The following is a 24539-nucleotide window of genomic DNA, read 5'->3' on the forward strand; positions in this document are numbered from 1 at the left end:
AATTTTTTTCAATCCTTCAGCTTGAGTGGCCAAGGTAGTTATTCCCCTCTGTGGATTCACTTCCTACATTTGTCTCTGTTGTAGCAGCACTGTACCCAAACTGGACACTCAGCCAGTCCTGTGTCATTCAGTGCTGTGAGTGAAGTCACAGCAGTACAGAGCTGTTCTGACAGCTCGTTTCATCTGACCCACAGGCTGTCCTCCTAAACACATAAACTGATCTGATGTGTGCCTTTTTGGCAACAGCATCATGTTGATGTACATTCTGCTTTTTTTAAGGAAGATGATATTCAGTGAACTCTGATGCGCTCTGAAACTGTGCCTTTGAAAAAGCAACAGAGCATCTTTTGCCCCTGAATATTCCCTGTCTTTCTCACACTGATCCTCCGAACTTCAAAGTCATGGGTCTAATTTATGTTTTTTGTGGAGAGCATTGGCCCGTTTTTATATAAACCCAAACATCTGAAGAAGCATCTTTCTGTATTTATATCACATTCTGTACTGCTGTGACTTCACTCACATCACTGAGTGACACAGGACTGACTGAGTGTCCAGTTTGGGTACAATGGTGCTACAACAGAGACAAATGTAGGAAGTGAATCTGCAGAGAGGAATAACTCATGGGTTCCATGAGTGAGGACGAGCATCAGGAACCACTTGGCTCTGCTCTTGGACCCATCGCTTTCCCGTGGTGGAAAAAATCAGTTTGCCTTGGCTCCCCTACGTGCAAAACAAAGACAAGTTTGTTTAAGTTTGGGGGTCCGTTTGGAGGTTGGGGATGGTTGTTCGTTTGTTTTTAATGGAAGAGCCTTGAGTGGCCGGGCCAGAGGAGCTGTGTGAATGATCACCCGTACCTCCGCACCGAGGAACCCGCGCTCCCTTCGCAGCGCCCCGCCCGCCCCTCCCGCTGCCGCTGCCGCCGCCGCCGCCCGGGCACCTCCTCCTGCGGCGGGGCCGGCCCGGACCGGGGCCGGGCGGCAGCGGCGGGGCCATGTCGCAGCACAGCACGCTGCTCCACCTGCTCGCCGGAGGGTGAGTGCCCCGGGAGGCGGGATTCGGGGGCAGGAGGGCGCCCGGGGGCGGGATTCGGGCAGCGGATCCTGCAGCCGCCGCCGGGGAGCCGGGGCAGAGCAGCTCCCGCCGGGAAGCCGGGGCAGAGCAGCCCCCGCCGGGGCAGAGCAGCCCCCGCCGGGGCAGAGCAGCCCCCGCGGCTCCGCCGTGCTGGCCCGTGCGGTCGCGGCTGTGCCGGTCCCGATCGGGGCTCGGCGGCGCGGAGCAGTCCCGCAGCGCCGCGGGGAATGCCCGGCTCCGCGGCTTGGGAAGGCGGAGAACCTCCCTGTGGGACACGGGGTTTGGTCCAGCCGGAGCTTTCCCGGGATGCGAGGCAAGGGAAAAGGGGTGCTGAACGAGAGCGCCACGAGGCATCCATGCGTTCGGGAGGGCGCCCAGCTCTCTCCATCAGCGCATGGCTGAGATTCCTGTGTCACTTTTCTGGCTTTAAATAGCGCGGCTGATTCTGGTGAGTCAGGTGTTTGGACCCCAGCCGAGCCCCTCTGCATTAGAAGCGTGCCCCTGAGCAAGTTATTTGTCCCGTGGCGTTTCTGCCTTCCTCGCTTTAAAGTCTCAAAACAATGAGCTTCAAGTTTATGGTGCCCTAAAGCAGAAAATAATGAGGTCCTCTAGACTTTGCTGAGTAACTGCAGAAGTCCTCCTTAGGCATCCATCTAATCCTTTTCCAAATCCCACCAACCTGCTGGAGTCTGTGTGACAGTGAGGCCTGTGATACAGCATGTACAATAAGGCGCATAATTTAATTGCTTTTAATTAGTAGATTTCCAGTTTTCTGCAGCTAATCCAGTTCTTGTGCTATGTCAATCTTTGCGTATGTGTACCTGTCCTCTCTGTACCCATTGTTATTTTGTATATGTTATTCTCTTTTATTAACTTATCCTTTGAACTATATATGCATTGCATCTTAGACTTTCTTAATACATTTATCTTTCTTAGCTTTCTTCTTAAGTTTTTCTTCATCTTTTTCCACCATGGTTCTCAAAAAACTGAGAGTTTGGCTTGTGACAAGAGTGTCACTCATGGGAACTTTGTCAGTCTGTATCTCGTCCTCATCCATTAAGCAATACTCCTGAATTACAGCTAATTAAAACCCTGGGGCTAATAACGTGAGTAAGAGATGAAAGAGAAGTTCAGTTTATTGCTGCATGATATTTAATATTACTGGTTTGTGTAATGAAACAAAACAGGGTCTCATTTGTGAAGGAGCAGTTCTCCACTTTATCTTCAGTATAAGAACCAGGGACCAGCCAAAGAAACTTGTGAGAGGTTTGTTCAGAACTAATGCAAGAACACAGTTCTTCCCACAGTGTGCAGTTAAACTGTGGGACTCCTGGGAACAGGATGGTAGAAGGTAAAGGCTTCTTATGTGTCCAGGAAGCATTTTAAAAATATGAATGAAAAAGAATGTGTTGAAGGCTACTAAAAGCAAGGCAACATTTCTGGCTGAGGAAATCCCTGAACTGAAAATTGGGAAGCTGGGAGAGTGCTCTGGAGGTATTTCTCCTACTCTTCTGTAGGTGACCTTTATTTTTCTGTGTCCTAGGCAGAAACCTGGTTTAACTGCAGGTTTGTCTGATCCAGCATTGCTGTTCTTAAATGAAGACCTTCAAGCCATCTTAATTTTTGGCTATCCTTAGTAAGAGCTAACATGAATTACCAGTAAACTTTGTCACCTCTGTGCATGTGCTTATACACTTTTTAGATCACTTAAAAAATGCTACCAGTGTCTTTTGTATTTCTCAACTAATCCTCTTTTTCAGTCACCTCAAACTTGTCAGTTTTCCCTTTAAAATGTGAAAGCAAGATCTAGAGGCAAGTACCATTTTCTAAGGTAAAATTACCCGCCTTCTTCAATTAGCACTTTTTGCTGTGGCTTTCCTCTGAGAGTACATGTTGTACTCGTTTTCACTGCTGCTCTTCATCCTATTTTGCAGAAATTGCTTTAGTTCCTGCTTCTAAAATAATGACACATAATTTTCCATTTCTCCTGAAACAGAAGAATTTTGCAGACCTATGTCTTCCATATAGTGTGAGCAGCTGTATCATCGTCTAATGCAAGATAATACATCACAGTTGAGATTTCTTCTAGTTTTGAACAACTGGTACACCTCATTTCCTTAGCTTTAATTAGTGCATTTTCTTTTTTCCTCTTTAGTCTCACAGCAGCTCATAGTGGCCCTTCACCTCATACTCTCTTTCTGCTGATTAAATGGCCACTATGCTAAGGAGCAACAATTTCTTTAATTGTTATTATGTCTTTTGTAATACTTTTTTGTTTTCTGTATGTATCAGTAGCTTCAGGAACATGACCTCAGGAAACTTTTCTGTATACTGGAAGCATGTGTTCAAACTCAGATCCTGACCATTGCAGGTGGGGAGTTCTTGAAGAAATTACATATTAAGAGAACATTACATAAACTTTTGCTTCCTTATGCACTATTAAAGAGAAGAATTATTATTATACCAAGCAATTGCTTCTCTCAGTGTTTTCCTGATGTATTGTTCACTCAGCTTTTAGATAAGGAGTTGAAACTGCCCTATTCTGACCTTTTAGACCTTGATCTGTCACCACTGTACTCAATCTTTTCCTGAACTGGAGACTGTACTTCTGGTCAGAAGAAACAACAGGCATGTAAGTCTGGAGCCTGTATAAGACAAATTAATAGAATCTAAGGTAAAGAACAGGACTGTTGGACCCCTAAGTGGATAGGGGAAGAATCTGTTTGGGAAGAATCAACATGGCCTTTGTGAAAGCAGACCCTGCCTCATACAGCTCTGGATTGCAACGTAGGCTGTGTCTTGGAGTCTGTGCTCGGTCAGCTTGTTGACCCAGAGAACCTGAGCCGGGCTGTTCACTGCTTTGCCATGTGCTGTCTTCTGAGCTGGAGCTAAATTCAGGAGTCAGAACATTGCCAGACTCCCACCACTCATCATACACCTCCTGAGGGAAATTGCTGCTGATGGACTGCTCTGCAAGTCGTCACCACCACTGTGTACATCTGCCAAGGGCTTGACAAAGCCACATGAGTGTTATGGAACAGCACAGCTAGTTGTGGGCATCATTAGCTGCATAATCTCCTAGCTGCCATAGCTTCAACTCTTGGATGTGCAATAGACATCCAGGCCTCTTTTTTTTTTTTTTTTTTTTAACCCCTCTTCCTCTTGGCAATGATAATGAAGCCCTAGGAGCAAAGGCTGTGAGAATACTGTATATGTTTACTGAACTGTATAGACTTTTTCAAAATGATTCCTCAGAACTCTGTTTGCTATCCTGCACTGTCATATGTAATTCTGATTATATACCTGACTCTTCCCTGATATCTTGTAGTTCTTTGGTTGGCTTTTCTTTCTCTGGAGCAGAGTGAGCTTTTTATTAAGCCTCCATCTCTTGTGAAACAAAGCAACTTTCGCTGTTGCAGATGTGAACGATCGTTCATATGTCAAAGCCTCTTGCATGGCTTGCATGCAAATTCATCTCAAAACACTCTTTCAGGTACTGAGCCTCCTCTAGAAGAGCAGAGTTATCAGTCAAAGGATTTAGAGGGGCAGAAGCTGAGAACCAAACGTGTCAGTTATGGCTTGTCCCTGGGTGGTGGAAAGGGAAAAAGGGGATATGTGTCCTTTCAGCATTCCTGCAGTGTGACAAGAGCCATTGATGGAGATGGTTCATGAGTTCCAAAAATAGGTTTTGCCTGCTGAAGGTCAGAGTCCTCTTTCATTAAGCAAGCCAGGCTTGGAGAGAGCCTGGCTGTTGGCAGAAACTACAGATCTTGCTTACAGGGCCTTGCCAATGTGGGTCTGGTGTAATTGTGGATTAAAGACACGGGTAAGCTGAGAGGTGGGAGAGTTCTGTGCTGCCCTTCTGTGAGCCGGTGTAGCTGTGGTGAAGTGTGGGCCACGGTGCTGGGTGATCTCAGCAGAAGGCTTTGCAGTGAGGGTGGGCAGCAGAAATGTTTGCTCTGGGGGACTGCTGAGTCCCCATGGACTTGGGACTCTTTGTCTCAAACACTGAGTAGGGCTTCAGAGTGAGGCTGCCAGATGATGTCCCAAGCTGAGCTGTTACGTTAATCAGTGTCAGAGCAGGAAGTCATGTGTGACACAGGCTGGGGTACCTAACCTCCTCTCCCAGAGGAGAGAGGCTGTGGACAAGCAGGGTCAGAATTATTGCCCTATTATGGCCCAGAGGTCATTCTTATGTGTGCTGCTGTGCCCTAGATGTGGTGGAACAGCTGGAGCCATCCTGACCTGTCCCCTGGAAGTGGTGAAGACACGTCTGCAGTCATCCCAACTGGCACTGCGGCCTCTGTGCCTCCCAGAGGTACAGCTGCCAGGGATGAGTGTGAGGCTGATGAATCCCACCCCACCATCTCCTGGAGTGCTCAAGTTGCTGAGGTGAGCAGGACAGGGCAGTGTGCTTGTTAGCACCAGGGAGATGATGGTTTGGCCATCAAGGAGGGTGTGAGGGAAGAGAGAAAGAGAGTTGAGCTGAGGCTCTGGAAGTCACAAGTGCTATAGAAAGATTGATCAGAGCACAGGTACATCTGCTTCTCACTAGTGATCTGTGCTCTGCAAGGCAGCTTAGAGGGCTGGGAGAAACTTCTCAGCTAGTGATTGGATCCAACCCTGAGGGATGGCATTATCAAGAATAGGATGCAATGACTAGTGACCCATGGCAGGGTAGCTGGAACTAGATGATCTTTCAAGTAATTTCCAACCCAAGGCGTTCCATGATTCTATGACTGAAGAAGAGAGGAGAAGTGATTGGAGAGAAAATGAGAGCAGGGCAGAAAAAAGGATAACATGAGAGGTGGGGAGGAGGTGCTACAAGAAATACTGAAGAGCAAAGAAGGAGGAGGAACAGGAGAGTCCCCAGCTTAGTTACTCTGCTGATTTCTCTGTTCATTTCCTTCTGTAGGACCATTCTTGAGAAGGAAGGCAAACGGTCCCTGTTCCGAGGTCTGGGTCCAAACCTCGCTGGGGTTGCTCCTTCCCGGTGAGTTCTGCTCCATGGAAGTGCCTCATGCTGCACACTTCCTAAGTGTGGCTGTGTCATAACTGTCACTCCACTTCCTGAAAGCAGTCTGGGCCTTGTGCTCACGTGCCACAGGACCCCTTCACACAGACATCTTCTGGAGCTTCTGATCATAGTGTTAAGATAATTGCTGGGGGCCAGGTATAAATCGTATCTGATGTCATGTTAGACAGAACTGTGATAGGAGTAAGAAAAGTTGGAGTGAGACTGTACAGTAGTGTCTCTGCTCCTCATAGGGGAGCTGTAACCTCTTCTGTATTTTTTTCCAATCAGGGCTATATATTTTGCTGCCTATTCTGCTACTAAGGAGAGGCTTAATACTGTCCTGGTGCCGGAGTCCAAGGAAGTACACATATTAGCAGCAGCCTGTGCAGGTGAGCCTTTTCTGTCTCCAATCAAAGCCAAGAGGTCCTTCTGTCTGGAAATGCCTATGTGTTTCATTCCTTCTCCATTGCTGCTCTGAAGTTTTCTCCCTCCACATGTGGAGAAGTGAGTTCTTTGGGTAACCCAAATGTTTTCTCACTCTTCATTCTTCTTAGTCTCATCTCTTGAAGTCTTGTCTTTACCCCTTCAGCTGCTATCATGAGCTCTATTCTGCTATGAGAGGGAGAAGGCAGTGTGTAATTTAGACCACTCACAGAACCATTCCTCTTGATATATTCCAGTTCTCTAACAAAATCCTCTACTCTTGAAAAATTAGCATTCTGTTTCCTGCCTCTTTGTAACACCCGGCCTGTAGTGGGATTTTGTTGGAGGCAGAGGAGCTAATTACCACTAAACAAAGGCTGGAATAGGGGAGGAGGAGAATCAAATAGTCTGCCCTAAATATCTCTTCTCAAGGTCATTCTCAAATTGCAAATGCCTGCAGCTTGCCAAGCAGAGCTCTGAGAGCTGATAGATCAGCACCTCTTCACAAACTGTCAGCATGATCCTGGCACTCATGGCTGTCTTCCTCTTCTGTTCCCCAGGCATTAGCTCAGCCACACTCACCAACCCCATCTGGCTAGTGAAAACTAGGATGCAGCTGGAAGCCAGGTAAGGCAGGCCTGCAGTGCAGAGCCACTCCATGTCACGTCAGGATTGGTTTGGGGGGTCGTGGGCAGAGAGAGGTCTGTGATTTCTCATCAGAACATGGAAAGTCATAGGCTGGGCAAGAGGCTTATGGCTGTGTTCACAACAGCCCTGCAGGTCAGGGTGCAGTGTGCTGTCCTCATCCTCTCCCTTCTTTCCAGGGTGAAGGGGGAGACGGCCAGCAACGCTCTCCAGTGTGCCATGCATGTGTACCGCACAGAAGGCCTGCGTGGATTTTACCGTGGGATCACTGCCTCCTATGCTGGAGTGTCAGAGACCATCATACACTTTGTCATCTATGAAGCACTGAAAAAGGAGCTGAGGAACAGCCAGCATTCCCATTCCCCATCACTCACACTTCCACCAAACAACAACGATTTCTTCGGACTAATGAGCGCTGCCGCTGTCTCCAAAACATGCGCTACATGCATTGCATATCCACACGGTCAGTGAGTCCTCTCTCCTTGCTGCTGCTCCCCTTGGTGGGAGATGCCATGCCTGCGGGATCCATCTGCTAATATGTGGCTTCCCCTCTTGTCTCCCCAGAGGTCATTCGGACGCGGTTGCGTGAGGAGGGCTCCCGGTACCGTTCCTTAGCACAGACTCTGCAGCTGGTGGTCCGTGAAGAGGGACCCTTGGCTTTATACCGGGGGCTCCTGGCGCACCTGATCCGCCAGATCCCAAACGCAGCTATCATGATGGCCACCTACGAACTCATCGTACATTTGGCCTCTCCCACCTTGTAAGCTGTAGCACTTGGCTGAGGCTGCTGTGGAGGTACAGGGACATCGTGGTCCTGAGGCCTGGTCTTTTGCAGGGCTCTGAGAGGTGGTGCTTTTTGTCACAGATCAGATCTGGGTCAGGCTTTCTCAGGACGCAACAACTATTTTGTGCCAAGTTTTTTGCTCCAATGTGCACAGTGTAGCATTTTTTTTTTCCTTCTGGAGACTTGAATTATTCCAGTGCTTCAAGATGTCAGGGTACTGGTTTGACAGCACCTGTTGTAAACTCCTTTGATGAAGCAAAGGCATAGAATTTACTGGGAATGAGACAAAGCAGAAAAGTTTAAGAGGGTCTTATCCCAGCACGTTCACTTCTTTTGGACCCAGTAACAACCATACATGGGTACAGTTGGGCATGAAGACAGGCTAGAGCTGAAACATCTGAGAGAACTGCAGCAAGCACAGATCTTGTGCTGCAACCTTTGCCCTCAGAGGGGCTCTTCCACTCTCACCTACCGTACTGCCTTCTTGCCCCTAAGGAGGATTTCTCAACCTTGGCTGCCAACAAATTGCAGAATTTTCCTCTGGGTCCCTCACATGTTGCAGCCATTGCCCCAAGATGTGTCAATCAGCTGACAGCCCCATTTTGTCTTACAGGGTCTGAAAAACCAGACCAAGTAGATCCAGGGAAGAAGCACAACCTGCTCTGAAGCACTATCCTAACAACTCATGCTACTGCTGGGCTCAGAGCCATGCTGTGCTAGTATCTGTTGTATTTCCATCCTCTCCATGCTCAGCAGAAAGAGGAAGATGCCTCCTTCCCCCAGAAGTGCTGGGGCTGTTCTACAACTGGAGCCCCTGGTATAAAAAGTACTCTTATCATGCTGATAAAAAAAGCAGATTATTTGAGAAGATGGGTGAAGCTAAGGAGATTTGGCCTGTTTCTGTTGCTACACTAAGTGTATGAAAAGAGCCTTATTTATTTTCCTGTGTTCAAGAATTCAGTTTGCTGCATGTGCTACATTCACCTGCTACAGGCTTGAGTGCCTTCTGTTCCTTTGTGGGTCCCTAGCACTGAGTCCTGGGGAAGGCTCCATTGTGTTTACAGAGCATTTTGATTCTCAGAAAGGCTCAGGGTAGGGTCGTGAGTGATGTGTTTTTCTTGCTTCATCACATATGCTAAAAAATTGTAACCCTTCCCCGAGATAAGGTAGTAATTTCAGTAAATACATGCTCTGGACAAGCTCCAGTTTCACATTAGAGCCTACACTATTTCTTTCCCTGGCTGTAGTGAAAAACTGCAGAAGTCCTGAATGTTTTATTTGAAATCCATTTATTTTAAAATCCACTTTGTTTCCTCATCTTTCTTACCTTCATTCATTTAGTATTAGGAGTATTGACAATTTTACAAAGCGACACAAAGCTGCAGTGGTTTGTTGGTTGTTTTTTTCTTTTTTTTTTTTTTTGCATGAAACGAGAATAAACCTCAAATGACAACATTGAAAAAATATACAATATATATATATAATATCTGGGGAGGGGTTGTGAGAAACCCCACTCTGAGCCCTATGGCTGGCTCTGCCTTTCAGATTTCATTCTTTCCAATACCTGCATCCCAGTTTGAACCGTGCCACCATCATGTGTAAGTGCCCTAACACATGTTTCTGGAGAGCCAGATGGGGGGTCAATAATGTGGGGAATGTCCACAATGAGAATGGCAGAAGATGAAGGAGCATGGGAGGCAGAAATGATCAATGAGGGAGGAGCACATGTGTACACGGTGGGGGAGGAAAGAAGTTGAAAGTCAGACACCTCTTCCTTCCTGCCATATGTTTTGGGGAGATCCACTGGGCGGGTGTTTTAAAGCTCCTAGTAGCGGTGAGAGACGTCACTTTTGCCGATGATGTGCCGGTCATTCATGTCACTGCTGTCCGGGGAGTCGGGTGTCTCCGAGTCGGTGCTGTCGTCATCATCCTCCATGCCCTCGCCAGCTCGGCCCTCCACACTGCCTGCTGCCCTCTCCTGACAGCTCTGGTAGGACTGGGGAGGTGAGATACAGGGTGAGGGGAAGGGTGTGACAAGCCACCTGGCCGCCCAGCCCCGCCGCGGTGGCCGCTCCTCACCTCCATGGGGTTGACAATGATGGTGAGGGCCGAGTCGTCCCAGAACATGTCGCTCTCCTTGCCTCCAGTGCTGCTGTGCCCCGACTCAGCAGCCCCAGGGACCTCTTGCCCCATTCCCCGGCGGTGCAGGGAGTGGATGCGCAGGATGCCGAGGATCACCATAAGTGCCAGGAAGCCCACACAGACCACGATGATGACGGTGGCAGCACTGGGGACCACTTTGGAGAAAGAAAGCAAGAAGTTGTGCCTAGAGTCTGTCACAGAAACATGCATTTCCAAGCTGACATGCAGGAACTGAGATCCTGGGCAGAGCCTCGGTTTTTGGTCTAAGCAGGAACACAGCCTGACTTGTCTGTGCCCCTGGGCACAGGCAGTTCCTGTGATGTAGACTCTGTGGAGACTCTGCACATCTTTATCTGCAGAATTTGCCAGAATGTGTTGCACCACATATATCTGCATCCTGCTCTTGGGAGGGAGAAATGTGTGCTGGGGACAGCTCTAAGGGCTTGAGGATGATTTTCAGAGTGTGATTTCTGTGCAAGCAGTAGAGAAAGCAAGAAGCCAAAAGATGCCTTCGTTGCACATGGAGCAGATGTGAATTCTATGATGGACTTCTAATAAGTGCTGTGGTAAAAGCGTGGCTTCTCCACAGGAGAAATCTGAAATTCATCTAAGACCCTTAGCCCAACTCCTACGTGTTTGTTTTAGGCCTGTAGACTGACCCTCAACTCCCCAGATAACCACCTTCCCTGCAAAATCTATCTAGCCCCTCCACAAATTTGTTTGTGATTCTGTTCAGCAGGGAAAGTTTGCTGCTGCCATCAGGCAGAGCTGGGGAAGGGAGAGGCAAAGGCTGGCACATGCACAGGCTGCCCCTGCAGTGCCAGCTGCAGGACTGGAACAGCTTGGGATCAGCTACTTTGGAAGCTGCAGCAAAAGCTAGCTCAAAGGTGCCTTGCTTGTTCCCTATGACAGGGGACCAAAATGTCTGTAAAGTCCAGAGCTTTCACAGCCTAGGAGGAATCGATTGGAGGTGTGGTCATGCCTGAGGCACAGGGCTAACAGCACAAATATACATCTAGTCTAGCTTTCAAGCTTCTCTCTCCTCTGTTCTGGGGGCAAGAATTCTCCTCTTGTCTGTGTGGTGCCATCTCCTGTATTTTCCTGCCTTGCTGACCACCACCTACTCCCATTTCTTTCTTTAGAGCAGTGGCAGTCTTGACTCACTTTTCTCTCCTGCTGTTGAAGCTTCGTTCTGAAATTACTTTACACAAGCCCCCACAGCACCTTTGCAAGGTGCACGAATGAAGTCAGCTTACAGTTACTCTTTTTAGACCCTCTGAGGTGTAGAATTCAGTCGGCTTCTACATCAAGAAGATAATATCCCACAAGAGGATTGTTGCAGCATGCTCTAAAATACAATCTGACAAAGACTGCAGTCCACTGGCTAACGACGAGTGGAACAGGAAAATATAAGGAGAACAATGATAATGGGTGCAGGGAGCCGGAGAGGAATCCTCCACTATAGGTTCTGCCAGGATGTGAGAAAATGAGCATCCTGATCTAAAGGAATAAACCCAAAAGATAGTGTTACATACTTGGGTTGTTGTGGGTGCTTGCCAAACTGTGCCCAGACAGCTCTGCAGGTAAATGATGGCCTCGGTGCACAAACTGCTGGGAGCTCAGAATATGGTTAGGATGAGCAGCTCGGTTCATGTTGTGGAGAACATTCACCTGCAGAAAGACCAGAGTGAGGGGACTCAGCCCTGTGTCCATGGCACATTCTATGCATTCCCATGCACCATGTCCTCCCCACACATGCAGAAGAATCTCTGTGCATGTATCAGTCTTGTACCTCGACAGTGAACTCGTTGCTGGAGTAGCGTCCGTTCATCTCAGTGCAGGACAGGTGAAACTTCCTTTCATAGAGGGCAGCACCGTGGTTGATGTGGTAGGAGACCTGGCGTAGGATCTCCTCATAAACCGCAATGCTCTCCACGCCTGAGGCAACAAGAGAGGGGTGGGGTGAGGAAGCTCCTGCTCCAAAGTCACCTGGCATCCTAACCCTGCAGCAGCTAGAGGCTGCAGAGGGATCCAAGGGAGTGCTGGGTTCATTTTGGGAAGGGCTCAGAGATGGAGCTGGCTGAGGAGGACCAGATGCTTGCATCGCTAAAACAAGTGGAAGGGAAGGGAGGATTGAGAACAACAACCCTGTTATGTTCTGGAGAGTACTAAAGTGTTGTACCAGTCCACAAGTTGTGGGATATGTTGTCCCTGTCGTGTCATGCAAAATGCTGCTGACACCTGAGAGCACCAAACCCCAAGGAGTAAATCAGGAGGAGTGATACAAGCCTGGGTGAGAGCTGACACCATGTTCCAGCACTTTGTACTGGAGGAAAAGCCACCTCCCCAAGGAAATGGTCTGCAAACTTCCAAAAGCCAGGAGTTCAAGAAACAGTGACATCTCAGTGTCACAAAGTACACCAACACATCCTAAGGTCAAGTGCTTCTCCCAGTGATGCCTGACAGTCGGTGACAGAGGCATAACTAGGTAGCTGAGACCATGGAGAGGACATACCTGTGATGGTCAGGTAGGCAGAGGTGTTAACGAGCTCCAGGCCCCGCTGCTGCAGCAGTGCTCCATCCAGGAGCAGGTACTCCCTCTCTGGGTCCAAGTCATCTCCTACCAATGAGATCTCGCAGCCATCCAGGTTGTGCACAATCTCATCTGACATTCGTGTGTCTGTCACTGAGATGCAAACAGAAAGGAGATGTGGCCAGAAAGCCAGACAGCCATCAGAGAAGGAAGGAGTTACTCAGAGGGGAACCTGCTTACCTAAGAATGCTCACATCATATGTAATTACTTCTCCTTCTCCACCTAGCACTGACCTTAAGTAAAATCACTGTCAGTCTAATTACTTGTTTCAGGATGGTTCTAATGACATTATCTATGCACATAATAAAGTCACTTTATTTTGGAACAACATACTATTATCAGTCTGGTTCATGATAATGCATCTTGGCTGTAAGGATTTTGTTGACAATGACACTGTGCAAATTAGAAACAACACTCACACATTCCCAGGCCCTGCATGCTTTTGAAAGCTTTTCCGTCTCACACTGTTGGTTACCATGGTTGAGATCTTATCTTCTTTAAAATGGCAACCACATTCAATAACTAACTGCTTTCAGCAGGATTGAGAAAAATCTGCTCTCAAGTCAAGGAACTCATCATTGTGTAAGGAAAGGCAAAGCTTCTAAACAGAAAAGTAGGAGCAAAAAATCCTATTACCAGAAGAGATATGAAAGAAGTGAATGGACACAGAGCACAGACTGCAGAGAAATTATCTGAGCATGATGGAAAGAAATTGAAGGACAGAATACTGTAGGGTGTGAGGAAACTGGCTGGGAATTCACGGGAAAAAGTGAGGCAGGAAGAGAAGGAAGGGAGCAAGAAGTAAAAAAGAAAGCAGGAGAAAAGGAAGTGGGATGAGACTAAGTTAGTGCAGGAGTAGAGCGAGTAATGGGCAGGACATCCATCCAACACTGGATTCAATAAAGGGGAATGTAGGTAAAATGTAAAAGGGATTAGGAATGAGCAGCCTGGGAAAGAATTAGGAGAGAGTGAGGCAAAGGAATTGAGTGGATAGAAAAAGTACAGGGAGGAGCAGAAAAGGATAAGAGCCGATTAGCCTACATATTGACAGACAATGTGCCTTGCTTCTAAATTTGTAAACTCTCACTTTTTGGTGTAATTACAGGGGCTCTACTTCCTCTGCAGGACTGCAACTCTTGTCTCTTACACCTTGCCCTGTGCTCCACTCACCGGTACCGTGCCAGTTCTCATCCTTCTTGGCCTCCACCTGGTGAGAAATAGAGCAGGTGATCTGGAGGTTGGGGAACAGGGGAATCCCTTCTGGAGCCTCAAAGTCTGACGCAGGATGAGCAAAGTGGGCAGTGCCACTCAGCAGGATCTGGGGGGCATCAGGCTGTAGCACCACAACATAGCCTTCCACATCAGGAATGGAGACACAGGACTCCTCACTGAAACACCTGAAGGAGAGCAGTAGAAAACATCAGTTGCCTAAGCTTCCAACAACAACATTATAAAAGATCACCTCCTGCCCATCACTTCCAGGGAAGGGAATATCCTTTTTCCAACAGTCCTCCTAAAGCTTCCCTACAGCCTGCTGAGCAAGGCAGGGACGTGTGATAGGAGTGACACCACTGGGATCTGGTGACTTGGTCACATCGACAAACACAGAGAAAATTAAAACCAGTCCACATGCCTGGAACACTGTGAGTGGAGGGGACTAGGAAGCAGTACTACAGTATCCATTTGTATACTGGAAAATTAATCATTTATTTTCAGGAAGATTTTTACCCATTTTGAGACCATCTTAAAATACAATTATTTTAAAATACAAAGTGAGTCAGTGTAACTTTATTTAAAAGAGAGGCAACCCTCTTGCTGAACTGAGCCAGAGGGGCTGGTTTGCCCACTCACTTGACAGCAGTGGTGAGCCTGAGTGGCCGCACCCCAGGGGTAGCAAAGCGCAGTGAATTCATGTAAGCCACGTGCTGGATCGCGTGGTTGAAGGTTTCCACATCATCACCCTCCAAGGTGAGCAGGGACTGAGAGGGGTTCACATGAACCTAGAGGTGGAAGAAAAGAAAATACTCATGGCTCCTTGGCAAATGACAGGAACCCAGGCTGAGAGAGACACATAGGAGAAAGGTGGGGAGCTGTCTGAGGTGGGGGAGCAGGCAAAGTCCTCGGAAGCAAGGCTGGGGAGGAGAGTGGAGGAGACCCATGCAAGCTGGGCAGATGGGCATACCTTCATCCCTTTGCCCAGACTGTCGAAGTCACTGTAATCAAGCCCCTCACGGCAGGCATACAGGCATTCAATAACCTCCCGGCTCTCCAAGCTACCAGGGCGCACAGTGAAGCCAGCCAAGTAACCATGGAAGTAGTGGTGTATCAACAGAGGATCTCCTGAGGGAAACATGGCAGGTGGAGGGTGTGAGAGACATGGCGAGGAAGAGAGCAAAACCACAGCAGCAACAGTGTGAGGGCCATGCAGAGGTAAGGGACATGGAGGGATACAGACGGGGGCATGGGGCATGGAAAAGCCCAGACAACAAAAGCAACAATGTAAGGGACATAAGGGAGGTAGAGAGGGACAGAGGATTGAACAGGATATGGAAAAGCAAAGACAACAAGAAGACAGGGGATGCTGAAGAAAGAAGATGAAAATTTTTGAAATTCTAGATGGGGGAAGGCGAGAAAAACAGACGAACAAAAAGACAAGGGCAGTGAATGGTGGGTAGCATAGAGAAGTTTCCATCAAACTGCTGAATGCCAGATGGAAACAATTTCTTGTCCCCTTCTCACTCTGCTTCCTGTGAGGGCTTGTAAAAGAAACTACACATTCCACAGATAGTTAGGGATGAGGTGACATCTCCTGATGTCTCTAATGGCTATTGTGTTCTTCAGAGATCAGCTTTAATGATCAGGCATGAGTACTCTTTATCCACACAAAAAGCATACTCCAACTCTCAAAGCAGGCTGCAGTCCTTCCATCAGCCTTTTCATGCTCCACAGGTACCAAGGTATCAAGGACCAATCTGCCAAATAAGGGGATTCCTCCCACGGTGGAGGGAGGTGGCAGGAGAGGACTGGGGAAGCTGTATGAGGAAGGCACCATGCAAAAAGTGATAGTCATGCACAGTCAAGAGGGGAAGAGATCCATCTTCTTTCTTTTCCCTACCTTGCACGGAATCAGTGGTGTTTTCACTTCCTTTGGTTTTCTCTTTGGTTTTCTCCTCTGCAAAAGGAGAATATCTGGATGAACAATATGGCATTGGAAGATGGTAGTTACAGGGTGAGGCAAGTATCTCTACTTGCCTGTATTGGCCAGTCCCCAGGAACAGCTCTGTGCCAAGCAGTGCGCCCTTCAGCCCTAGAGGCAGCACATCACAGATGACAGAGGGCAGAGTTCATCTCATGAGGCTGATAGTGACACCATAGGACGAGTAACTGACTTAAGGGATAAACTACAATGTTTGCAGCTTTTCAATCCTTTCCCAATGTTATCTCTTTTGGGAATTAGCCATGTTCACAGCCAGCTATGTTCTCAATATTCCTTAGAGACACAGATAGCTCCAGGAAATGGTCCCAAGCTGATCAATACTGGTTGTTTGCAAAACGCCAATCAAGAAAGCACAGAGCTGTGGGAAGATCTCTGACCTCAGAGAAGCAGCAGTACAGCAAAGATTTGATCTTGCTAGAAACTTCCACTGGAGTGAAGGCAAGCAGTAGGAAAATTCCTTTAGTTCTGTCCTGCTTCAGTCTAGCAGGAGAACTGAAGAATCTGAGAAGTGCAGCCTTACATCTCCATAGAACAGGTTTTAATCTAGTAGTGATCTAACTTTGTTCCTTACCCGATTTTTGTCTTTCAACCCAATTCCTGTACAGAAGGATTTATGGCTTTTTCATAAGACCCTCAAGACACAGAAATCCCCATCAACACAATCAGCGGCATAACTAGTACTGCCTGTTGAAAGTACTGATAGAAATGCCAGTGCCTGAATGAGGTACAGAGTTTCAACTCTCCTCTGCCTGAAAGAGCAGAGGTTATCCCTTGCATATTCTGTGGCTGTTGTTCAGGAAACTGCCAGTGACACTTTCCCCTGAGCTGTTACTATCTTGGTCCATGAGGAAGGAAGGAGACACGCTAGCTTTGGTGCCAAGCAGGCAAGATGGCTGCAGCGTGGTCTGCATCATTTAGTACTGGGTGGTGTTTCTCTCACCTCTCCTGGATCTCCCTCCACCCCTTTATTCCCGCATGGGAAGAGCACGGCCTGGGGAGCAGGCACTCACCGGCCCAGCAGGCCCCGATCATGAGGGAAGGCTCGGGCCGCGGCGGGTGGATGAGGCCGTTGTCGTGGATCAGGGCAGGGTCGTAGGAGACGCCATCCACGTACAGCGTCACCGTGGGGAACTCCAGGTTGAGGGCGTAGTGGTGCCACTCGTCATCGCAGACCTGCAGCAGACAGCAGAGCACGGCATCGGCAAAGGGCAGAAGGAGAAGGGACGTGGGGAGGATGCAAACCCTTCCTCACCTGCTCAAGCTTCCAGAGGAATTTCACAGGCCTCGCGCTTTCCAGCAACGGCCAGTAGAGGAAAGAAATCCGGCAGCCATGCACAGCCAGAGAGTAGTGTGAGTAGCCATCCTCTGCCAGGGGCAAGCACAGGGATTATGTGTCACACTCCAAGCAGTCCCGCTAGCCAGAACCCAGAAGCCCACGCTGCCATGCATGACTGGCACTCAGCACCGTGTGCTCAGAGGACACTTGAGCACTCTGAGGAAAAGGGACACCTAAAGAAGCTGTGTTCCTAAGGAGGAACCCCTGCCCCAGTCCTGCTTTGGAACATCAGAGATTCACCCTTGCAGGGACAATCCCCTCTAAGGAGTTAAGAGGCAGTGGGCAGAAGTGTCACCACCCCGGGAGAAGCCTCACCGCTCCGCACTGTACTGCAGATCACAGTCTCCTCTTCCCGCCTGCCTTTGCTGGGCACCACGGCATGCTTCATCCACAGGGACAGGGTGAAGTGGTCACTCAGCCCCTCGTGGCCATTCGGTCCATTCACCACAGGCACCTGGGCAGCCTGGCTGCCATTGAACCAGTAGATGAGGCTGCTGTCCTGGCTGTAGTGCACTGAGAGCCGCGCCGTCCAGTTTGCCGTGGGGCTAGGCACTGGCAGCAGGTCAATCTCTCCTGAGGCAGCACCTACCAAGAAGGGAGGGAGTCAGGAACCTTGGCATGGGAGAATAAGGAGCTTGAGAACTGGAGATCAGATTAAGTGGGCACTGGAAACCTCACTTGAATGTCTGAGTGCACAGGGAGATGAGGAGTTGCCTAAAGGCCTTCTCCTGTCTGGAGAAGAATGGTGACTTTCTATTCAGTGCTGAGGGAAGTCCCACAGACTCTGCATAGTGGAACAATGCACAGAAATCTCTGGATTCCCAGCAAGGAAAGCACAGGTGGTCCCCTATAAAACTAGAAAGTTGTGGAAGTGTTCAGTGCCAGGTTGGATGAGACTCTGAGCAACCTGGCCTTGTGCAAGGTGTCCCTGTCCCTGGCACGGATGTTGGAACTAGAGGATCTTTAAGGTTCCTTCCAGTCCAAACCATTCCACAATTCCACGTGATATGGGTGGGAACACCCATTGCCCCTCAGTGCAACACACAAGCTCGGTGTCCTCCCACTCCAGTGACCACAGCAGATGTGAGGAATGTGTTCCCCAGCACCTCTGCTGTGTGAGGGGTAGGGTGCTGTGCCACAGCCTCCCTCAGCCCAGGAAAGAACCAATTCACCACAGAGTTTGCGCAGGGACTTCTCCGAGTAGTTGTCCCGGTCACAGCCCTTGGCCACATGGTTGGTCTGCAGCTCCACCGTGGCCTGGATGTTCCACAGTGGCTCATCACAGGTCTCCAGGTGAATGGTGGGGAAGAGTGCCAGGCTGCCTGCACCGGGGGTGTACTCAATCCTCTTGTTCCAGCCTAATGGAAAGGAGTGAAAGTGAGGGATTAGGATCTGCCAAGGACACAGGGCCAGAACACCTGGCATACACACAAGTGGCATCTATGGATTAGTCCAAATTTTTGGCCCTTTCCACACCGGAAACACAGCTTTACGCAGCTGGCATCAATGCATGGGAAGATTTCCTAGAATCACTGAGTCCCAGGTCCCAGCTTCCATGGCTAATACTGATGTGTCATCACTCTGTGGTTGGTCAGCCTTTCTTAACAGGCAGAGCAGGTGTTTAGCTGCGTTGATTTCCCCTTAATTCTAATAGACTAAGGTGAACCTGCAGGAATACGCCACCACTGGAAAAGACAAATATCTTCCAGAAGAGCAGCCTCAAAAACAATCTTTACTGAATACAGTCTATGAGCCTTATCAAACACATAGCAGCTCACAGTAATCCAAGGAATGATTTTCCAGTGGCTTTGCAACAGACTTAGACACCTACCGTGTCCCCTGATGGAGATGAGCTGGTGCTAGAACTGAACCATATATGTGGGCACACAAATTTATATGTTTATATACAAACAACCATGATGAGCAGGACTGAGTAGTAGCTGAGGAAAAGCAAAGAGAAGAGATAAATGTGTTTGGAGGTTTCATACCCTGCCAGCTGGGCTTGCAGGTGGGTTTCACCTGGATTTCCACTTCAGCATCATCAGAAGCCCTCTTCTTTCCACAGTCATAGGCTGTCACTGTGAATTTGTAGACACGATCCGCACTGTACTGCAGCTTCTCCGTGTTCTCAATGTTCCCTGGTTTGCAAAACAAAGAGATCAAGGTAGAGGACAGGCAGTCTCCTCAAAGACGTTCCTTCTAAAAATCACTCATATCTTTGATCAATGACAAAAACAACCAAAAAAGAGTTGAGTCACTCTGCCCAGTGTCACTTTGTAAAAAGTTATAGCATCCCACAAAATGGATGCTGCTGCTCTCACCAGGATAGATCAGCATCACTGGAAAATTTATATAGCACAGCTCTGCCTTCAGATGAGGCTGGCAGAGAAGGAGCAGAGCAGGAGAACAAGAGTGATGTGCACGTGGTGGGTGAGGATTCTTACCGTCGTTGTCAATGAGGAAGGGAATATTGGGGGTCAGGATCTCATAGTAGCAGATCTGGCTGTACTGCGGGGAGCAATCGCCGTCGATGGCCTCCACACGCAAGATGCGGTCGTACAGCTTTCCCTCGGTCACTGCCACGCGGTACAGCTTCTCCACAAAGACAGGAGCAAACTCATTCACATCGTTCACTCGGACGTGCACTGTGGCCCTGATGCAGAGACATCAATAAGAACTGATGGGCTGATTACGAGCCACGCGCCACCTAAATTTCAGAGTAAGTAATTCTTTTAAAGTGCACCACTCTGATTCCCAGCTGTCAAAAGCAAGGACAAAGAAAGACACCTTGATTTCAGTGCAGCAATGCTGTCACACAGGTGCTTGGACAATGGTTTCCAAGCTCTCAGAAAGAGCAAAAGTAATAATAATGCAATCTGGACCTCCTACCAATATGCAGCAATGTAAAACAGCACTTTTAGAAGCTGCTGTCAAACAGCCCTCCATTCTGCATTCACTCATGTGACAGCCAGTGAACATTTCTCTTTGGGTCTTCTCAGCATGTTGAGTTATAATGTCGTGGCTAGAGAAAAATACTTCTGGCTAAAGGAAGTGTTTCCACAGCAACTTTCCTTTGCATTTTTGTCACAGATCACATTTTGTAGCATGCAGCAATGTCTGCATGAACTTACTTGTGTGATTTTTTGGTATTTGCTCCATCAGGTCCCTCTCCACAGTCATAGGCCTGGATGGTAAATGTGTGCTCCTTATGCGCTTCACAATCCACTGGTTCCTTGGCCCGGATCAGCCCCTCTCCTGTAGCTTTGTCCAGGATCACAGCTTCAAAAGGTACCCCTGACCCATGGATCCTGAAGCCACAGATTTCACCTGGTACACACAAAAACAGAGAGGAAGGGGAGAAAGAAAAGGACTGAGGAGAGCATATTACATCCCCTTCTTTCCTTTCCCATATTTTCTTCCTTTCTAACTTACACTTTCCATTCTCCCCCATTATCATCCTTCATCTTGAGCAGTTTTTGGCTCCCTAGGATTTCCTCCTGCTATCCCTTACAGCCATTAACGGTGCAGATTGCCATCTACTGGAGAATACTCCCACGGCAAGGAGTCCTGGCCAGCATCAGGAAAGATTGAAGGTTACAAGGCTTAAGCTACATTTATTAGTGCTACACAGTCCTGGGGGAGCACCTTATTTCTCCTCTGCATCCCTCAGGGAGGCAAAACGGGCCATACACTGCAGATAGCCAGAGCATGAAGATCCACGATGTCTCATCCACCCACACGCACAGGATGCGCAAAGTACCGCAGGGAACTGCAGATAGGGTCACCTAAACCCTAAAATTCAGCTCCCAGGGACTACATTTACTCTCCCAAAGCTGAGGAAGAACGTGTGAGGAAATCCCAGGCGTGGCCTAAGCAAGCACTAGGAATACAACCATTGAGAGCCTGGACTGTTGTTCAGGGATTTGTGCTCACTGTGAGGGGATGTAGCACTGCCAAGGAAGGGTGCCCTACCAGCTTTCTCCAGGGCTCACAGACTCAGCACTGTGCATGTGATCTTTGGAAATAGCAGAACTGCGTCAAAAAGTAGCTGGCTCCACCCTCAGTTCCTCTCCCTGAGGAAACAGCTCACAGCATCCTAAATCAAGCTGTGCCCAAATTGCCTCCAGACTTCACTAGGGACCTCCTCCAGAACAAGGCTTGGAGGTGATTGTTTCCTGAAGAGGGGTAGGATCCAGTATAGGGATGAATGTCACTGTGTCCCTGCCTCTCCATAGGTGTGTCCCTGCCTTGCACCCTTGCCAGAGCTGTTCCCCACCTACCTGCATAGCGCAGTGGGGCATCTTTGTCCAGAGCAAACAGCGGCGGGTTGAGCAGGACGGTGTTGTCATTCTCCATGACGATGCCCTGGTACTCGGCTTCAATCCATGGTTTGTGCTTGTTTGCTGAGGCAGATTTGGGGTAAGGGATTGGAGGACAGGAATGTATTAGCCACCAACTGCAGATTCAGTAGGAAAAGAGAAGAATTTCATCCCCTGGCAAGTAACAACCACCTTCTTCTCTAGAAATAAAGACATCTAAAATAGGCTGGGAGAAAAAAGTTATCTTTATTTAGTTCTACTCATGGGAGACCTCTTCAGAAACAATGTGTTCCTTCTTGTGTCCTCATTACTATCTTATTAGAAATAGGTGGAGAGACACCTGGGCACCCAGAAAAGCTGGAGCAGCTAAAAAAAAAGTGAACTCAAGAGGCGGAAGCAGCCTCAGCCTGGAGACAGATTCCAAATACTAAATCCTTTAGCTCAATGAAGCCATAATGGAAGGATCCAGCCTACATCTTCCTTTGGGGTATCCCCAGGGAACAATGCAGCCATTATCACTTCTGCCTAGCACCCTCTAGACTAAGGCCCAGGACCTACACAGACATGCCCAGGTACACCTTCAGTCAGCCATCCTATGCAAATAGCAACCTATTCTGAGAGCCCCTTGCTCTTTCCTTCCCCACTCCATGGTGAGCACCATATTCCTTTGGGCCCTCCTTGCTAATCCCGTTGGCTGGAGCCCAGCCAGGCTTGGCATGGAGGCAGCAGCCAGCAGGAGGCTCTGAAAAATGTCACAGGCCCAGAAATAGCAAATTAATCTTTATCACACAGGCTCCGGGGCAGGGAAAGGGAGAAATAAAGGGGTGGGGGGGAGTGAAGGGGAGGGGATCGGAGGGGAGAGAGGAAGAAAAATCATTACAAATTACAAACCCCTCCCCCATGCCCACTCCCTGCCAAATGGGCCTCAGAGATTATATTACATGGCCTAGTTACAACCCCCATTCCCAGATAATCCCCCACTCTCCCACCCTCTGGAGACCAAGATTTATTACAACCAGCAACACTTTGAGCACAGCATGGCTCAGAGCTGGTGGGGAGTAGGATACAGAGCCATTCCCCTCAAGGGCACTACTTCCAATATGTTGAATCCACCCTCTGCAGCACAGTGTCCTCTGAAAGGCCATACTGGCATGGCCTCATGTGTTGGCTCAAAACAGGCAGCATCCTGTGCAACCAAGCACTTGTGCATTTTGGGGCCAGGGGGGGCTGCCAGGGGTGGCTGGGGGGGCAGCAGGCAGGGTGACAGGTCAGCGAGGGGATGTCCCAGCAGGGCAGAGGGGGCAGATCCCGCCTGGAGTGGCAGCGAAGAGCGTGGGTTGGCACTTCTCCACCACCATATCGACTGAGATTATAAAGCATTGCGTAGGAAATCCAGAGCAACATCCATCCTGCTCAGTATGCAGGTGGAATCCTCCCTGTGTGCAAGTGCCCGTGGCTCCCCCTGCCCGCCCATTGTCCCCACCGGATTCCATTCTGCTCCGGCTCTATCCATGCGCCACACCACCGAGGTGGGGATCCAGAGCTATAAATGCCAAATGTGCCCTGTTGCTGGGGTAACAAGCTGATGGTACAGAGATAAATCCTTTGCTGCATCCACCTGCAACTTGGGGATCACCAATCTGATTTCTGGGAAATGAGTTGTTGGAGAATAGAAAAACATTTTAGGAATATTTTTAGGATACAGACTCCTACCAGGATACAGACTCCTACCAGCTTCAAGAAAGCTCCCGTCAATCTAATATAATTTGCCAAAGGTGGGTAGGTGTTTCCGAGTGCAAATTCACAAAGGAGAGGGAGAATCCAGAGTATGAGGGGCCTTTCCTTGCCACCGAGCCCCATGGAAGCAGAGCAGAACAAATAAATGCCCCTACCAATGTCAGGGTGCACACAGCTCTGCAGCGCACCCACCCCATAGCCCTGACTCTTCCAAGGCACAGAGAGCACCCTAAGGTGTCACATTCCCCGCTGAGCCCAGAGTCCCTCAAATGTTTACGGAATTTCCCACCCTGTCAGATTACCAACACGCTGACTGCCCTTGGATGAATCTCTCTGGCTTGTCTCTACCAGAAACCTACACCTTTCTCCATCACTCTGTGTGCTCAAAGAACATCTGCATTCAGAAGGTTACAGCTGTAGCACTGGGGTGGTTCGGGGGTCTTTCATCTTCATCACATGAAATACATAAAATCAGCCTGCATCGCTAACGCATAACTATGCATAAACAGTTCCTATTGACAGATTGTAGATGGATGAACTAGGACTGTAAGATGGAGCTGGGGAATGTGTTTTATGAACTGCAGGGATCTGTGGAGAAACAACATATTCTCTCTCAGCATGCTAGGGAAGGGATGGGAATCTAAATCCACCCAGTGATAACTAAACAAAAGCATGACAAGTGGGTGGAAAAAGGGGAAACGCGAGGGGAGCGCCAGGAGACGAAAGAATGGAGAAAAAAGCGGTGGTAGGATGACAGATGGACAAAGTAGAGAATGGAGATGGGATGGGATGAGAGCGCCCGAAGGGGCGAAGAAAGCCGGGGCCGCCGGGGACCGCGGAGATGCCCCGACAAAAACGTGCCGGGCGAAGGCGGCGGGCAGCGCGGAGCCGCACCGCCACCGCGGGGGCGGATGGACGAGCCGCGGCCGGCGTGTCCCTCCAGAGCCCCTCCGCAGGGGCTGCCGGTGGGTCCCAGCGGAGCGCCCGCCGCCGCCCGGGACCGTGCCCGCGGCGCTCCGCCGCTCACCTTTGTTGGAGGAGCTGCCGGGCAGCGCGGCGCAGAGGCAGAGCAGAGGGAGGAGGACGGCGGCGCGGGGCCGAGGGTCGCCCATCGCGGCGGTGGCGGCGGGTCCCGGCAGGACCCACGCCCTCGCTCCCGCGGCGGCGGCGCGCAGGGACGGCGGCACCTCCGGCAGCGGCTCCGCGCCCCGCCCGGCCCCGCCCCGCACTGCAGCATGACGTCACGGGCGGCGG

General features: G+C 49.3%; 2 protein-coding genes across 2 annotated transcripts; one reads left to right on the forward strand and one right to left on the reverse strand.

Annotated features, from left to right (window-relative positions):
* The first annotated feature begins 927 nt into the window (after positions 1 to 927).
* On the forward strand, positions 928 to 9411 carry LOC129117240 (solute carrier family 25 member 33-like). Its single transcript, XM_054627797.2, has 7 exons — positions 928 to 1032; positions 5287 to 5463; positions 5987 to 6064; positions 6377 to 6477; positions 7072 to 7138; positions 7336 to 7619; positions 7721 to 9411. Exons 1-7 carry the CDS (start codon positions 992 to 994, stop codon positions 7918 to 7920), a joined length of 948 nt encoding a protein of 315 aa, XP_054483772.1. The 5' UTR covers positions 928 to 991; the 3' UTR covers positions 7921 to 9411.
* On the reverse strand, positions 9211 to 24537 carry CLSTN3 (calsyntenin 3). The gene is given in 19 exon segments (XM_054627796.2): positions 9211 to 9936; positions 10020 to 10237; positions 11618 to 11753; positions 11875 to 12020; positions 12598 to 12768; positions 13847 to 14073; positions 14528 to 14676; positions 14859 to 15016; positions 15792 to 15848; positions 16904 to 17066; positions 17146 to 17258; positions 17545 to 17814; positions 18402 to 18587; positions 19218 to 19367; positions 19674 to 19882; positions 20361 to 20556; positions 21510 to 21632; positions 24313 to 24481; positions 24484 to 24537. Coding segments are annotated over 19 exon segments (3051 nt in total). The 5' UTR covers positions 24523 to 24537; the 3' UTR covers positions 9211 to 9765.
* Between the last annotated feature and the right edge of the window lie 2 nt (positions 24538 to 24539).

Source organism: Agelaius phoeniceus, chromosome 2 (genome assembly GCF_051311805.1).
Source record: "Agelaius phoeniceus isolate bAgePho1 chromosome 2, bAgePho1.hap1, whole genome shotgun sequence".
In the NCBI taxonomy this organism is placed as follows: Eukaryota; Metazoa; Chordata; class Aves; order Passeriformes; family Icteridae; genus Agelaius; species Agelaius phoeniceus.

Coding starts and splice junctions, on each gene's coding strand:
- LOC129117240 (XM_054627797.2), top strand. CDS start 992: ATGTCGCAGCACAGCACGCTGCTCCACCTGCTCGCCGGAGG. Junction 5,464..5,986: donor GGAGTGCTCAAGTTGCTGAG/GTGAGCAGGACA, acceptor TTCCTTCTGTAG/GACCATTCTTGAGAAGGAAG. Junction 7,620..7,720: donor ATGCATTGCATATCCACACG/GTCAGTGAGTCC, acceptor TTGTCTCCCCAG/AGGTCATTCGGACGCGGTTG.